Genomic DNA, 15,526 nt, shown 5'->3' on the forward strand with positions numbered 1-15,526 from the left:
CAAGGCTTGGCCTTTCTCCATCGTTTTTTGTTACAGTCTGTCTCCCCCTCTGGAATCCTCGCTGAGGCAGGGTACTGTCTGTGCTGTTCATTGCTGTATCCCTGCTGCCGAGAACCACACCTGGCACCTGGTAGCCTCCATAGTATTTAAAAAAATAAATACAGGTGCAAATGAATGAATTGTTGGGGAAGCTGAGGGAGACAGTTGACTCAGATTTGGAGTTGGGAGGACTGGTGATGGTGTTAGGAGAAAGCTTGAGGTTAGCAGGAAGAGCTGCTTTGGGGCCAGATGAGGAGTGTACTGTGAGACGTGGAGTTTCAGACCCCAGCTGGACACGTTTATTTTGGACTTCAGGGCTGGGGGAGGAGAAGGTAGTGGTTTGCTGTGGTTATAGTTGTCAGGGAAGGCATTCTGGAAGAGGTGGTGTAACAGAACTTCTGAGGTGGGGGGGAGATTCGGCTTGATGAAGAGGTAACTTGTTTGGGAGGACAGGGTGGGGGCGGGGGAAGGGACACGAGGAAGGCGTCTGTGAACAGATTTGCTGACCTGGAGCAGAGGTGGGAGTGAGAGACCAAGGAGCTCGGTGTGCCTCCAGCTTAGCATTCATTATCCTGCTGGACGAGGGCTGCGGGGGGGGGGGGGGGGGGGGGGGGGGGGGGGGGGCGGGGAGGGAGCACAGGGTTAGGGCAGCTGCGCCGCCAGCTCAGAGTTGGAGGCCTGAGTCATGTCTTCCACCAGCCTTGTTCAGCTGTCCCCGTTTCCATGTCAGTTTACTTAGTCCAGTGCCCCCATCTTCTGTCTTTGCTTCAGCTGTCTTAGTTCCATCAGTCCTGACTGCTGCATCTTGGTCAAACTAAAGTCAGGTGTTTGCCTTTATTTCTGCCCTGCAAGGGCAGATGTCATGTAGCAGCCAAAATCATACTGAGTCTGAGGCTTAATTTTACACCTCAATTTTGCTTTTTTTAAAAAAAAAATTAAAATCCTCCACTGTTTGGATGGGGACATGTGAGCGAGGTTAGTCCTTTTATTTCCAAACCTTGAATTTCATACCACTTTTCTTCTCCAATTTATGAACAGAAATAGGAAAATATTTTCATTCAAAAAGGCTAGACTTTAAAAAAAACCCTAAATACGGGACTGTTATATTATAAAAACAATTGTGTGAAATGAAACTTCACCATTATCCATTTATATTAAAAATTAATTTTATGTTATACAAAAAGGTTTACAGATCTCTCCTTGATTTAAAAAAATTTTTTTTTCTTAGCTTTGCTGATTCATGGTGGATTTCACCTTAGGTTTAATCCTTCCAAGGTGAAGGCTGACCAGGAAGAAGTGTCAGACTACTCAAAGCGGATCAGGTCCACGTGATAGGGTGACTTTTAAGACTGGTTGTTTATTTTTGTTTTTGCTTTTGTTTCCTGGGATTGGAATACATGAGATGATAATAATCATAATACTTAGTTGGCATTTATTAAAAGATCTCTGTGCCAGCACCGTTCTCAGCATCATATACGTATTACCTCATATTATCACTGCAGCCGCCCTGTTGGGGAGACGCTTATTATTCCCACCTTATAGACGAGGAACAGAGAGGTTAAGTAGCCAGCTAGGGGATGGCCAAGGTTCAGATCAAGCCTTTGGCCCTGGAATCCCTGCTTCTGATCACTCTGACCTCCTGCTTGTCTTCCGTGCCGGGAGCAGGAAAAAAAGTGCAGTGGGATCATTAAATTAGGATGAAGTTTGAGCCTGGGTAGATGGATGTAGACAGAAGACTGTTACTTTACTCATATTTGTGGTTGAAGATAAGAAATGAATGTTCTTAGCTAATTTTTTCTCTTATTATTAATTATAATTTAAAATGGTTTTTCCATTTGAATTCTGGTAACATTTTTCATTGTTTCATTGGGCAGATATTTATAAGTACCTACTATATACCTGTGTGGTTGTACACAGTGGGGATATAGGAATGACCATGACAAATAAGATCCCTTTCCTCATGGACCTTACATTCTAATGAGAAAGACACTAAATAATAAGTTGCTATGAAGAACATTTAACATAATGTCTAAAGAGATGGCATCTATAGGAGACAGACATCAGTGAGGGAGTGAAGATCTGGGAAGATCTTAGGAGTGTGTTCCAAGCAGAGGAAACAGTTGGAGCAGATGCTGGAAGTGGGAGGAGCAGTGGGGAGGAGTGAGGGAGACAACGGAGGAGACGTGGACAGGCAGGCTTTGTGGGCCACCATCCAGGTGGGCTAGGGAACAGGTGGGTCTAGAGCTGGGGCCACCCAAGAATAATCTTAGAATCATTTCGGAGAAAGCATTGCCCCCTCGAATAACTTTCTAATTCAGACTGGACTAATTTATATTTCAAAGTTAGTTTCAGGTATAGTCAACACCCTTTCTGTATTCTCTCTCATTTGTTTGAAAGTCAAAAAGATACTGTGAGCCCCCTACAGGCTGAACATAGCATTGCCTCGCAATGACGTGGGGGTCACGTCCTCAAAGAACGGAGGGAAACCACATCGATGCTGAGGAATGGAGCTACAGTTATCTTTCATTTAAAACAGAGGGAACAGGAATCTAAATAAAGAAAAAGAAGGCACTAATGAATTCATCTACAAAACAGAAACAGACTCGCAGACATAGTAAACAATCTTATGGTTACGAGGGAAGGGTGGTTGTAAGGAATAAATTTGGGAGTTCGAGATTTGCAAATATTAACTACTATATATAAAAATAGGCAAAAAACCAAATTTCTTCTGTATAGAGCAGGGAACTATTCAATATCTTGTAATAACCTTTAATGAAAAAGAATATGAAAACTAATATGTGTGTGTGTGTGTTTATGAGACTGGGACATCGTGCTGTACACCAGAAATTGTCACATTGTAACTGATTATACTTCAATTAAAAAAATAAAATAAAATAGAGGAAAGAGATGTGAAATGACACCGTGAGACATTTCCCCATTATAGTTTAGGTTATTTCAGCTTTGGTTATTATAAATAGTGCTTCTGAATTTCGCTTACATGCTTAGCCACATACAAGTGTTCTTTTAAAAAGGCATACAGTATCTATTTGAAATATTCCAGGAGTAATTTAAATAAAAATTTAGAACTATAGATTTTGTATCTAGTTTCTGATATTTTTCTTACAATTTAACATTTTATTTTTATATGTCATTACAGATGACAGATAATTCATATGTTATGTAATTTTTTAAAAATCTAATGAAGTTCCAGAAATGATTCTTATATTTAAATTCAGACCACCTGGAGTTGCAAATTCAACCAGTATTCTTTCAGTGTTTGGCTAGATGTTTTTTTATCCTCCTAGCAGCATATTTAGAAGAGTAGATGTCCTAGAGGGAGTGTATAGCTCAGTGGTAGAACACATGCTTAGTATGCACGAGGTCCTGGGTTCAATCCCCAGTAGCTCCATTAAAAATAAATAAATAAACGCAATTACTTCTCCCCACACACAAAATAAATTTTTTAATAAACAAAAAAATTAAAAAGAATTATGTCAGATATAAAGAAATGCAGGAATCTCTTCAGCTCGTATGTTTAAAGGGGCATCAGTTTAGGGATAACCTCCTCATATCTTCAGAATGGTTGGAGAATTGGAATATTCTAATTAAAGTTGATTTTTTTGGATAATGAAGGTGATTGTCCAAAAGACCTTTGAATTTGCGGTTTATAAAGGACCAGAAACTGTATCATTGACTAGCTGCTTTCAGACTGGTTTGCGTGTGTGTGTATGTTTGAGGGGTTGGTGGCTCTATGCCCCTCCCATCAGGTCCAGCCCCTGTTATTCTTCTGTCTGAGGCCTCCCGGTAAGCTTTGCTTGGACTATAAGTTTTCAAATGTGCACTGCCTATCACATAAAAACAATTATAAGAAAATAACTCAGTGTTTCTAGATTTATTCAGAAGGTACTTCCAAGATTGGGATTATGGACTCAAATTCCCTTTTTAAAAAATCTCCATTTTTTGGTTTGCTTTTTATAGATTACTGAATAAAATTTGTTCATTAAGTATTTGATTATTTGCCATCTGGATGAGCTGGAGTGAACGAGGAGCCCTTTCTGGACAGGGGATTTATTTCAGTAAAAGTTAACAATACAGTTTCTTATCAATCATCTCTCCCATGGTTTACAAGACTCGTGCTACCGTAACTCCTAGTAACAGTATAATGAACTCTAGTAACCGAGAGTTTTTATAGCCGATGACTTCACTAGACTTGTCTAGACAGCAGTTACTCTATAAAATCATAGCATGTTGGGACTGGAAGAAGTGTAACACAGACCCTGTAACTTAGATGGCCTGAATAGTCTGTTTGCCATGGTAGCCAGGGTTTTGGGGTTTGAGGGACAGTGAGACAAATGACTTCAGCCTGGGTAGTGGGAAACTGATAGGCGTAAATACGGGAAGGTCCTAACTTTGGTTTTGGACGCAAGTACAAATATACAAAAGTATTATTCTCTGGAAACAGCAGCAAATTGGAAAGGAATTTGGTGTCTGGTTATGTTTGTCAAAATGGGAGCGACTCCCTGGAGGTTCTAGCTAGAGAAAGTAATTGCAGTCAAATTCGTAAACTTTTGGATTGACTCTCCTTGGCAGAGTAATGCTAGCTTAAAAAAAAAGAAAGTTCATGTTTTAATTTTTGCTAATGAAATCCATATGCTATCAAATAGGTAATCGTCAGTGGGATTCAGGATTGGAACTGAGTGGTTCCCCAACCTTCAGCCATTTTAGTCAGGGAAATAATTAGTCAAATAGAAAAACTGATTGACTAAGAAACTTTTTAACTAGTTGTTTTGCTGTCCTGGCTATTGATATAAGACTGCCAGATGTGATTTTATGCAAGCCTGAAATGAACTCTGTAATCCCACAGTGTTACTGCCCTGTAAGTGGCAGAGACCAGAATGCACCTGCTAGTTGGAGAAGACCAGTTGCTTTGATTGATTTAGATTTGGTCTGAACACCTGGGATAAAATAGCCTTGTCTCTGAGAAAGTGTCTTGAGAGACCTTTATATGATTTGGGTATTTAAACAATTGGATGGGTTGGACAGTCACTACGTAAATGCTTTGAGGGCAAATACCACATGAGCTTCTGGTTAACTTTGTGAATGTGAGAAAGTGACTTATGCCTGTAAGACTTTCTTCAAAGAAAGAACACTAATGATTTCCTGATGATTTTGGCTTATGGGAAATAAACATAGAGTGCTTGTATGTTTGGTGAAAAGTTTTTGTGCGAAGCATCCTTTGCTCCTGTCCTTGTGGCAATGAGTAAATGACTCTTGCTTCTCCCTGTGACTGTCCTGTTTCTGTAGGAAGCTGCCCTCTGCAGACAGCTGCCCATGGAAGCAGAGACCCTGGCCACAGTTCAGGCTGCTGTCAACACCCCCGCCATGACCCCAGACATGAGATCCATCACAAATAATAGCTCAGATCCTTTCCTCAATGGGTAAGTCAATATTTTGAGGCCACTTATTTTTGCTTTCTTTACTATGTGGTTTCGTGTATAATGGGTCTTTGTTTATGCTGGGAGCTTGGAGGTTGGGGTGAGGATAGAGGGAGAGTGTGGAGGGAAGTGGCAGAAAAGAAAAGTAGAGGAAGAAGTCATCTACCTTTTAAAAACAAAATCTCAAATTCAAAAATGGTGATATGACATGGAGTAAACCCCTAATCAATAATTTGAAAATGGGATGATTTCAATGGGATGGTGTTGTGTAGTAATTGTTAACAGGTATCTTGTGGTTTTATGTAGCCAACAGGGGTATAAAAACATGTCCTATGGTAAATAGGAAACAATGAAGAGGTGGTGTTTATGGTGAAATGTGAATAAGGTCATAGTTTAGACCTTATTTAGTTTAGTTAATAGTATTACACATTGTCCATCCCTGGTGTTGAGCACTGTACCATGTTTCTGTACCACGTCCTCGGGAAAGCTGGGTAGAGGATACACACGAAGTCTATACTCTTTTTACATCTTCTATGTGAGTCTAAAATTATTTTATGATAAAATTAATTAAAACAAAAGGGTGTTGTTTTAAAATATGAAACGTATGAGCAGAAGCAAAAGGTAATTTAGCCAGAAATATCTTTGTGCGTAGAACAAGTCAATTGTAATTATAGTCTTTTAAACCCAAATAAAGGGCAGTTTTCTATTTCTTGCATCTTTTCTGCCCTTGCAGTGGCTTCTGGCAAATGAGCAAATACAATTATGAAAGTTATTAAAAATAAAGAGATGAAAACAAACAGTAACCGATATGACAAAAGAAAGGCGTTTAGATGATTGATTTAAAATACTTCAGATGCTCAGAGAAGTGTAACGACTAATTCAAGGTTTACACCATGTACCCAACACCCAGATGTGCCATATTTCCATAGATCTTATTTTTTTTAATGTCTTATAATTAATATGTAAACTCATCCCCACCACTGAAATCCGTTTCTTTCCCTTCTTGCTGCCCTAGTGATAGCCCCTAGGCAGTTTGGAAGTTGATGTGTATCCATCTTGCATATTTTTGTACTTCTTATTGCCTATTCATGTGTATCCAGAAGCAATATTCAACACTTTCTGTTTTTTTTTAATTTACATAAATGGTATCATTCTCTAGATGTAGAACCAAGTGTTCAAATTGTTATTTTGAGTATTTTGAGATGAAAAGGGAATCAGTGTCAGTTTACTATGATGGCCAGTTTTATTGGCTTACAATTTATTAATTTCACTGACAGAGGGTTATACACTTCCAGACGTAAAGGAGGCGCAAAGTTCACCCTCCCTTCATTACCTGGGAGATCAGGCAGGTTGACAGCACTATACTCGTTTGGGGTCTTCGTGACTGTATTTCAATTTTGAAATTTCTTTCCATCTTTTGCTCGGCAGGGGGCCGTATCATTCGAGGGAGCAGAGCACCGACAGCGGCCTGGGGTTGGGGTGCTACAGCGTGCCGACGACTCCAGAGGACTTCCTCAGCAACGTGGACGAGATGGACACAGGTGGGAGCGGAGCCTACGAGTCCTGGCAGTGGGTCTGCACTTCCAGACCGTCTCTTTAGTCATCTCAGTTCTGAAAGCCAACCAGAAACACTTAACCTCAACAGCAACGTAAAATGACAGCTGAAAAGCCACCTGAACCTAGACGCTATTAATAAATCCTAACCCTTCCCTGTAGTTTACACAAATACAGTTTTATATATGGACACAGGATTTTAACTTCTGCTTTTTTTTCTTTACTGGTTTTTTTTTTCCCAACTTGTTCCTGTAGCCCTTTCCTCACTATTGCATTAACATACCACTGTCTGCTTTGCCATTCTTCCACAACAGAATATTTATGCTTTTCCAGCTTTTGGTTGTAAGGGCTGGGCCACTAGGATGCAAATTTTTTCATGTTATTCGCTGCATTTGGGAAGCAGTCGGCGGTGGGTATTTGGAAAGTTAAGCAACTCAGAGGATTCAAAATTGTCGGCTCCAAGTCCTCACAAGATAACAATGTCCTCCCCCAGCAGTGAAATGCGACCTAGTCCCTGGCTGCCATACCTTCAGGCCAGGCCTCATCTGGCTTCCGGTTACCTCCTTTTCTCCAGGAGTGAGGCCTCCAAATGTGGTCTTATTGGCCAAACCTAGACTAAATTATCAAAGTCCTAAACTCCCAGAAGATATTCTAGAGCAAAAATTAAATTTAAAGAGCTGACGTGTCCACTCTTTGGAATTATTCATGCAAGTTTCTCCCCCTTCATCACTGTTGGTAGAAAGCTGTCCTGTGGTGACAGTGACCGCTTTCCCGAGTGCTGTGGTCAGGGTGTCCGTGTTTGTGACACTCTGCTCCTGGGTGTTCCTCGTGCTCTGAGTCTAAATGACTAGTCAGACAGGAGCCCAGCTCGGTCGGGGCGCTGGAGCAGCTGTTCAGGCCCTCAGTGTGGGCCATCATCTCCATGTTTAGAGAACTGCACAGACTGTCTTGTGAGGAGTCACCCAGGAATGGTTTGAACTGTTTGTTTTGTTATTCTTCAGTTTATTACTTCAGCCTTCTTCCTCCCTGCCCGCCTCCCTCCTTCTCTGCCTTCCTCCCTCTATTTCTCCATGTCCTTCTTTCGTTTTCAGTGTAAGATTTATTTTGCCCTCTTTGGAACAGCCTTATGAAGTGGCTCCTTCCTATGTTTAATAACTGTTTGCTTTTCACCTTTTAAACACTGGGACGCCAGTAAAGCTAAAAAGCAACCTTAAATAAGAAAAGACTCAAGAGCTTATCTAAATCTAAGCTTGACATCAAAAAATAAAGATGGATTCTTTTCTATGACTTTTAGAGTTTTTTATATTTTTATAGAATGAAAGATTCTTTAAATTGCTTTGCAATTTTCAAAAGTTTCACACATGTGATTTTATATAATCTCCATAATAACCCGTTTGTAAAAAACCCCCTACCCCATTACTCCCCCACCCCTCCCCCACTGGTAGCCACTAGTTTGTGCTCAGTATCTGTGAGTCTGCTTCTTTCTTGTTTTATTCACCAGTTTGTTGTGTTTTTATAGATTCCACATGTAAGTGATAGCAGACAGTATTTGTTTTTCTCTATCTGGCTTATTTTTCTTAGCATAATACCCTCCAAAGTCCATCCACATTGCTGCCAATGGCAAAATTTCATTCTTTTTAATTGCTGAGTAAAAAAACTTTCCATTGTGAATGTGTGTGTGTGTGTGTGTGTGTATCACATCTTTATCCATTCATCTGTTGGTGCACACTTAATGGCTTTTTTAAATGATGTTGAATAGATAAATAAGGATTGTTTTGAAGCCAAAATGTAGAATTAAGTTGTGTCCTCAAAAGAAGAACATAGTTTTTGCAGACAAGCAACATGATTAATCTTTGTTTCTCTGCTTCTTGGCAGTGAGTTTGGGGAAGTGATGTAACCTCCAGATTTCTCACCCATAAAGTGGGAGTAATGTGCTCACTTCATAGAATTGTGAGGGTTCATGAGGCTAGCGCTTGGCACAGAGTTCTCCTCTCCTCCTAAGAAGGCTGAAGTCATGTACAAGTTGGACTTGTTAAATGTTAAGTAGGGTTCCAGGTTATGTGAGTGTTGGCCCGTTGAGTTTAGGGTCACATCTGTGAAGTCTTATAGGAAGTGGGGATAAACACTCTCAGGGGAGAAATGTAATTAATTACTTAGTAACAAGATGAGGAAAAGCTGCCCAGAGCTCAGGTGTGGCTAGAAAAGGTCTAGTAGACCCACTGACCACACACCAACCAGAAGCTGAATGGGAAGAAGCCAGCTGAGCACTCCCTTTGCAGAACACACCTGGAAACAACAGCTGGATGTGGTGTGAGGAGAGAGTGGAGGGAATAACAAGAGCAAAGGCTGGAAGTCACCCATCTTTTCAGAATATTCTCTGTTGATCACATCCTTTCAGAATTGCCCGTTTTTTGGTCTGTCCCACTTTTTGTTGATTGATTAATTATTATTATTGTTGATGCAAATATGCCTCCTTTAGTTTTTTAATCGAAGTATAGTTGCTGTACAATATTATATATGTTACATATGTACAATACAGTGGTTCACAATTATCAAAGTTTATACTCCATTTATAGTTATTGTAAAATATGGGCTATATTCCCCATGTTGTATAATATGTCCAACTTTTTTAAATTCTCAAATTTTATTTAATTTTATTTTATTAAAGTATTTTATGTCCCATTTTTTAAATGGATAAAACTGCAAAGACCGAAAAGATAACTATGAGGTTGGAAAGTTGCTCCAAAGAGAGACATTTAAAAAACTTTAACCTTAGTGAAGAACCTTTAGTCTCTTTATGCTTTCTATGTCTGAGGAGAAAGGATAAGAGGAATTCTTTACAACAGAGAGGTTTGATTTGGTTAATAAGTGTATTCTTGACTTACTGAAAAGTTAAAATGAGAGATGAGTAGAGATGAATAATTCTAACTGGAGATGAAGAAAAGACATCCAGCACTTTAGATCAGATAATTTTTCAGGGCAGATAATTTTTTTAAGCCTCCTTTTCATCTGTTACACTCTAGTGGGTAGAAAAAAGTTATTTTGGATTTTCTTTTCTCAATTGATGTTGTTTTTCAATGTCAGTGATACAACATCAAAGTCATGTTGAACTTGATTTAATTTTTCAGACTACTGCCTTTTGCAGTGAAAATCCTATAAAACATTTCCAAGAGTCATTGACATTTTATGAGTTAGAGAAAAGCCATGGAGTTTTGGTGTCATCCAAATGCAAGTTTGATTATGTTTCCCTCATCACTCAGAAAGATGCAGCTTTTCTCCTTGGAAAATGCATATGGTTAAAATGAATTTTCTCAGGTTTTTCTCAGAATAGTGAAATTTCTATGCACATTTCTCCAGAAGGCTATTGTACTTGTAGGACCCAAAAGCTAATTGAACAAGTTTCTTCAAATTCATTCTATGGTGGAAGCTGGTCATCGTTATCAGTGCTCCTCAGACTTTGAGGTATATTTTATCCCTTCAGGTAATTGACTAGGATATTGGAATGAACCAGTTGTTCCCAGGTTTTTCTTTCTCTCAGCACAATCAACAAAATTTGTTGTGTTTTTGTATTTGTGTGTGTGCGTATGTATGAATGAAGCCCAGAGCCACATATGTGTGGCAGATCCTATATAGCACTTAACTCCAGAATGTAAAGAAGGTACTATCACCCCAATTTCAGACACGTGAGGTGTGTCTGAGGTCACATGGTTAAGAAGCTCCGTCTCCTGACACAACGGTCAATACGTTTTCTCCTTTACATTATTTATAGAGAATATGTATTCTTCATGTCACATCCCAGACACTTTACTCTGGAACGGCATTGTCTCAATTATGTCCTGCAGACTCTAGTTCGATTAGGATATAAATTCTGCCAAAATTGGATTTGATGATAAAATGGATTTAGGTAATACTGGCTTAAGCAAAATAAAACAGAGTTCCTTACTACAAGACTTCTCAGAACCTTAATATGCTCCCATGCGTGGTGACTCATGCATTGTGAGGAAGAAAGATATATAGTCGTGGGGTGTATGTGTGCATGGAGTGAGGGGGGCAGTCTGCAGAACCCACCTTCTAAAATACTTTGAAAATGATCCCTAGAGCTGTCGATGAAGGTAGCTTTTTTAAAATTTAATTTAATTAATTTATTTTTAATGGAGGTGCTGGGATTGAACCTCGGACCTTGTGCATGCTGGGCAAGAACTCTACCACTGAGATATACCCTCCCCTGCGAGATAGTTGTTTTAATAACATGGTGAAAAGAAACTCCTCCTGTCTATCCACACTCCTACTGTTTTTGAGCATTAAGAGGGATGATGGGGCAAATTCAAGCTTACAATTAAATTGTTGGATTGTAGCTCCGTAACAAGGTTATTACAGGCAGAGCCTTTCTACCCTTTCACAAACCAGTTCTTTGTGCCATTCATGAGAAGGCGTCGACTGGAGGTCAAATCCACAGTGCCTTCACTTGCTCCTTTCCTATCTCCCTGGACCACCTGTCCCAGACAGTGTCAACCCAGAACAATTCAAGATTCACCTGGCATCTCTGTATCTCTTACGAGTGAGCATCATCAACTCAGTATCAATAATGTGGTAGCTGAAATTGTGCACAGAGATGAAGTATTTTCGACCTGCAGCAATAAAATCTTCTGTTTGAATGTAGACAACAGCCGAAATGAAGATGAGAATTACGTTGACAGTTGAATTTGTCCCAGTTTCAAGAGCTTAGAAAAAGGAATTAAAATGGTTTCATTTCATTCTGTTACAGGAGAAAACGCAGGACAGACTCCCATGAACATCAACCCTCAACAGACCCGTTTCCCTGATTTTCTTGACTGTCTTCCAGGAACAAATGTTGACCTCGGAACTTTGGAATCTGAAGATCTGATCCCCCTCTTCAATGATGTAGAGTCTGCTCTGAACAAAAGCGAGCCCTTTCTAACCTGGCTGTAACCGATAACCATTGTAGCTTGGGTGCAGCCAGGACCTGGCATTTCCTGGGCCTCTTGGAAAAAGCGATGGAGCAGAGCATGTCTGCAGGTGTGCCGCTTTCTGCCTCCATGACGCATGCTCCCTCCTTTCCTTGTGGCCAGTTTAATCATTGCCTGGATTTGATTGGCAGTAACTTAACTTAAACATAAATAAACATTCTATTTTCATTTTCTGCACGCCTGCATTCCTGTGATGGGTTATGCAGAATCATTGCTGCAGAATTGATTATGCAGAATTGCTTCTCCGCTTTTCTCTCTGCTGCCCCATGACTAAGCTTTATGGGTGTTTGTTGAAATTCCTACATCAATTGATTATAAACCATGAAAAGCTGACCACAGGCAGTGACTTCTGACAGGCGGCTCGGTCCAGGAAATGTACACAAAATTCTACCTGATTTACAGTTTCAAAAACTGTATTGATAACATTAGTACCAAATGCTTTAAAAAATATTTAACTTGAGCTTTAAAAAAAATCATTGTATGGATAGTAAAATTCTGCTGTATGGAATACAATGTAGTTTTGAATCCATGCTGGTTCTGATGGTTCTTATTACTCTGTATTCACAAAGGCACACACAGCCCTATTGCAGTTTATCCTTCATCATTTTACTGCACAGCAGCATCTAGACAGCCAGTCCTTCCAGCAGGAGAGGAACAGCAGCATGAGTCACAGTTCCTCCACTAAGATCTTATGAAAGAGACCAGTTTGGCACCAATTATGAACATTTATTAAACAAAAGTTTTTAAAATTACAAGTTGGATTTTTTTTTTTCAGTTGCAGCTTAGAACTTGACGTCTATTTTATAAAGCGCTATCATTTTGTAGCTGATGACAAAGGGCAACCAGATGTTTTTGATGCATCAGTGGCAACTGTATTTTGGGCTTTGGAAACTGTCCTGAAAACATCGGGACAACGTAGCTTTCAACCTGCTAGCATACAAAGGAAGCTGTTGCTTTTTAAATTCTGAAGCCTCGTTGGTTTTGCTTCTTTCAAGATTTTCAAGTAGTTGAAAAACGCTGTTATCTATGAAACTGAAGGATGAAGCGGATCTCTGACTGACGTGTAAAATAACGCCCCCTGAGGGTGGATGGTGGAGACATGTTTCTGAAGTCAGTAAAGTTGATTCCTAAGTATATTATCCTAACCCTGTTTGCTACAGTTGGTATAAAAAGGCATGTAATATGTACTCAGTACCTCTTATGTAACCAAAAACGTTTTTTATTAGCTCCTAAGGACTGAGAGAGAGCGTCAGGTCCACCTGACATGCACTCTGCCTGCATTGCCAATGAAGTCCTCAACTGTTTAATATTGTGAACTGACATTATTTATAATCTATGAATTTAATATCTTTTTTCTTTTGAAAGACATTCATAATGCAGGTCTCTGAGAGGAACCTTTTAATTCCCAAGGGGCTTATTTGCTGGGGGTCTTTAATTAAAGATCCCTTTCGATCTACCAGATTATAGACGAGCAGAATACATCTTATCTTGTTGGAAAGAAGGCAAGTGACAAGGTCAGAGATTAAGTAGTCAAGTTATGGAATATAGTGGAAAGGATACTAGGTGTGAAATGGAAGTAGACAAGCTATAGGACCCCGTGCAAGACGAGCAAGACGAGCAGGAGGTATGAGAGGTGCCCCGAAAGAACAAAGCAGCAGTTTTCTCCTACAACCTTTGTACCAAAAGACAGCTATATAAGAAAAGACGGCTTCAGTGCACTTTATGTGGGAAAAGGAGGGGCGGGGATGCTAGTGCCCTGTCCCCGCTGATGCTGAGTATATAGACAGACAAAGGCATAAACCTACCGTTGCTTCCAACACAATGAAGTGATTTTTTTCCCCCCAAAGGACCCATAGTTTCTGTTCCTCTGATTCCTTCTCTCACTCAAAATGCTCTGAGAGGGATGGGGGTAGATGTTTCTGTTGCTACTAAATTGAAGGGAGCACGATTTCTTTTTCTCTTGTGTTAGCAATCATTGCAAAAAGCATTGTACATTCTTTCTAAGAAAAAGCAAAAAACAAAAAACAAAAAAAAAAAAACAAAAACAAAAAACAACCAAAAACAAGGGACCTAATAAAACTGAGCAGTGTTACTGTATTTTTAAAAAATATTTTTGTAGACTCATTTTCAGGTTATTCAACATAAAAGAAACAGATACCCCTCTTCTTTTTTTAGGTAGTTAAAACATCGATGATTTGTATTATCAATTTTTAGAAGAAATTTCCTAGTAAGCTTGTGGCATTAGAAAACACTAGAAAAATTTTTTTAGTGAAATTAGTTGGAACATTTATTAATGAACATAACAAGTATTTTTCCAGAATTAAATATGGACCCAGAATACATGTTTACTAATAAATGAAGCCAGATATAATTTTTGTTGTTGTCTTTAAGGCCATAAAATACCGCCTTTGTTAAAGAACACTAAAGCTAGAAATATAAAGAACAACTTTTAAAGGATATTTCCTATTATTTTAAGGGTTAAAACCCCTAGCAGAATTCATGATAAGGTGCTATTTATACTATATTTCTTATTTTAAAACAACTGCGAGAATATCTTGTCTTTTTAGTCTTAAATTAATCCATAAATTTCAACATTTCATCCAATAATTTTGCCAGGAAAAAGGCATATTAAAAATTGAAATTGAAAATAATTTCATAGATCTTTCTTTCAAGGTATTTTTTTCCCCTGATAAAACATATTTTCTTGAAGTAGATACACTGTCAAAACCTATTTGCAATTCTGTTAAATCTAAGTAATTGTTAGTGTTTCACCATAGCATTTAGGATGTGAAATGCCATTTCTTTCGTCGACTATACAATATAGGAGGAGCACGTAAAACAGTAAAACCTTTCGTTTGTTGGGGGTGCTAACGACCCCATCAAGGGAGAAAAGTTCTCTGTAGAAGAAGGCAATCTGGAGCGTGAGTTTCGCTAATGACAAGTTGTGTTCTCATGACATAATTGGAAAGTAACTTCTGAAAGTGCAACTTTTAAGAAAAATAAAAGCAGTTAAAAGGAAATTGTACATTAATTTAATTGGGAAAATGGGCGATTGACAGAGACCGTTTCCCTAACACACTACATCATTTATGTGTTAGTACTTTAACTTTTAAAAAATTATTTCTACATTTTGTAATATGACATATGTGTGTTTATTTTTAATGTAGATTTCTATGCATACAGAAAGTATGCAGAAAAATCAATCAGATCAAACTATTTTACCTGGAGTTTGGTACTGATTTTTACTTCTCTGATTCTGTATAAGAAAAAATAAATACAATTGAATTTCCACTTGGAGCCTTCATCTTGTTATTATTTGAGTGTGTTCCTTTTATTGAGGGCTTGGGTGGTGCTGAAGAAAGGCTTATGTAACCCTCCTGGCAGACAATGAAAGAAAGTAAGTTTTGTAGGCAAATGTATTTTTGGCTCAAATGCCTGACCTTCAATATTTTAAATATCAAGGGGGAGGGTATGGCTCAGTGGTAGAGCGCATACTTAAGCATGCACGAG

General features: G+C 38.9%; 1 protein-coding gene across 2 annotated transcripts in view; it reads left to right on the top strand.

Annotated features, from left to right (window-relative positions):
* WWTR1 (WW domain containing transcription regulator 1) overlaps positions 1–15,307 on the top strand; it is a 124,911-nt gene extending 109,604 nt beyond the window's left edge. For both annotated transcript variants that reach the window (XM_032486528.1, XM_032486538.1), the window contains 3 exons: positions 5,344–5,477; positions 6,903–7,015; positions 11,794–15,307. In XM_032486528.1, the coding sequence (XP_032342419.1) occupies positions 5,344–5,477; positions 6,903–7,015; positions 11,794–11,978 (432 nt within the window). In that variant the 3' untranslated portion in view covers positions 11,979–15,307. The remainder of the gene's footprint in view (positions 1–5,343; positions 5,478–6,902; positions 7,016–11,793) is intronic.
* The last annotated feature ends 219 nt before the right edge of the window (positions 15,308–15,526 follow it).

Source organism: Camelus ferus, chromosome 1, assembly GCF_009834535.1.
Source record: "Camelus ferus isolate YT-003-E chromosome 1, BCGSAC_Cfer_1.0, whole genome shotgun sequence".
NCBI lineage: Eukaryota > Metazoa > Chordata > Mammalia > Artiodactyla > Camelidae > Camelus > Camelus ferus.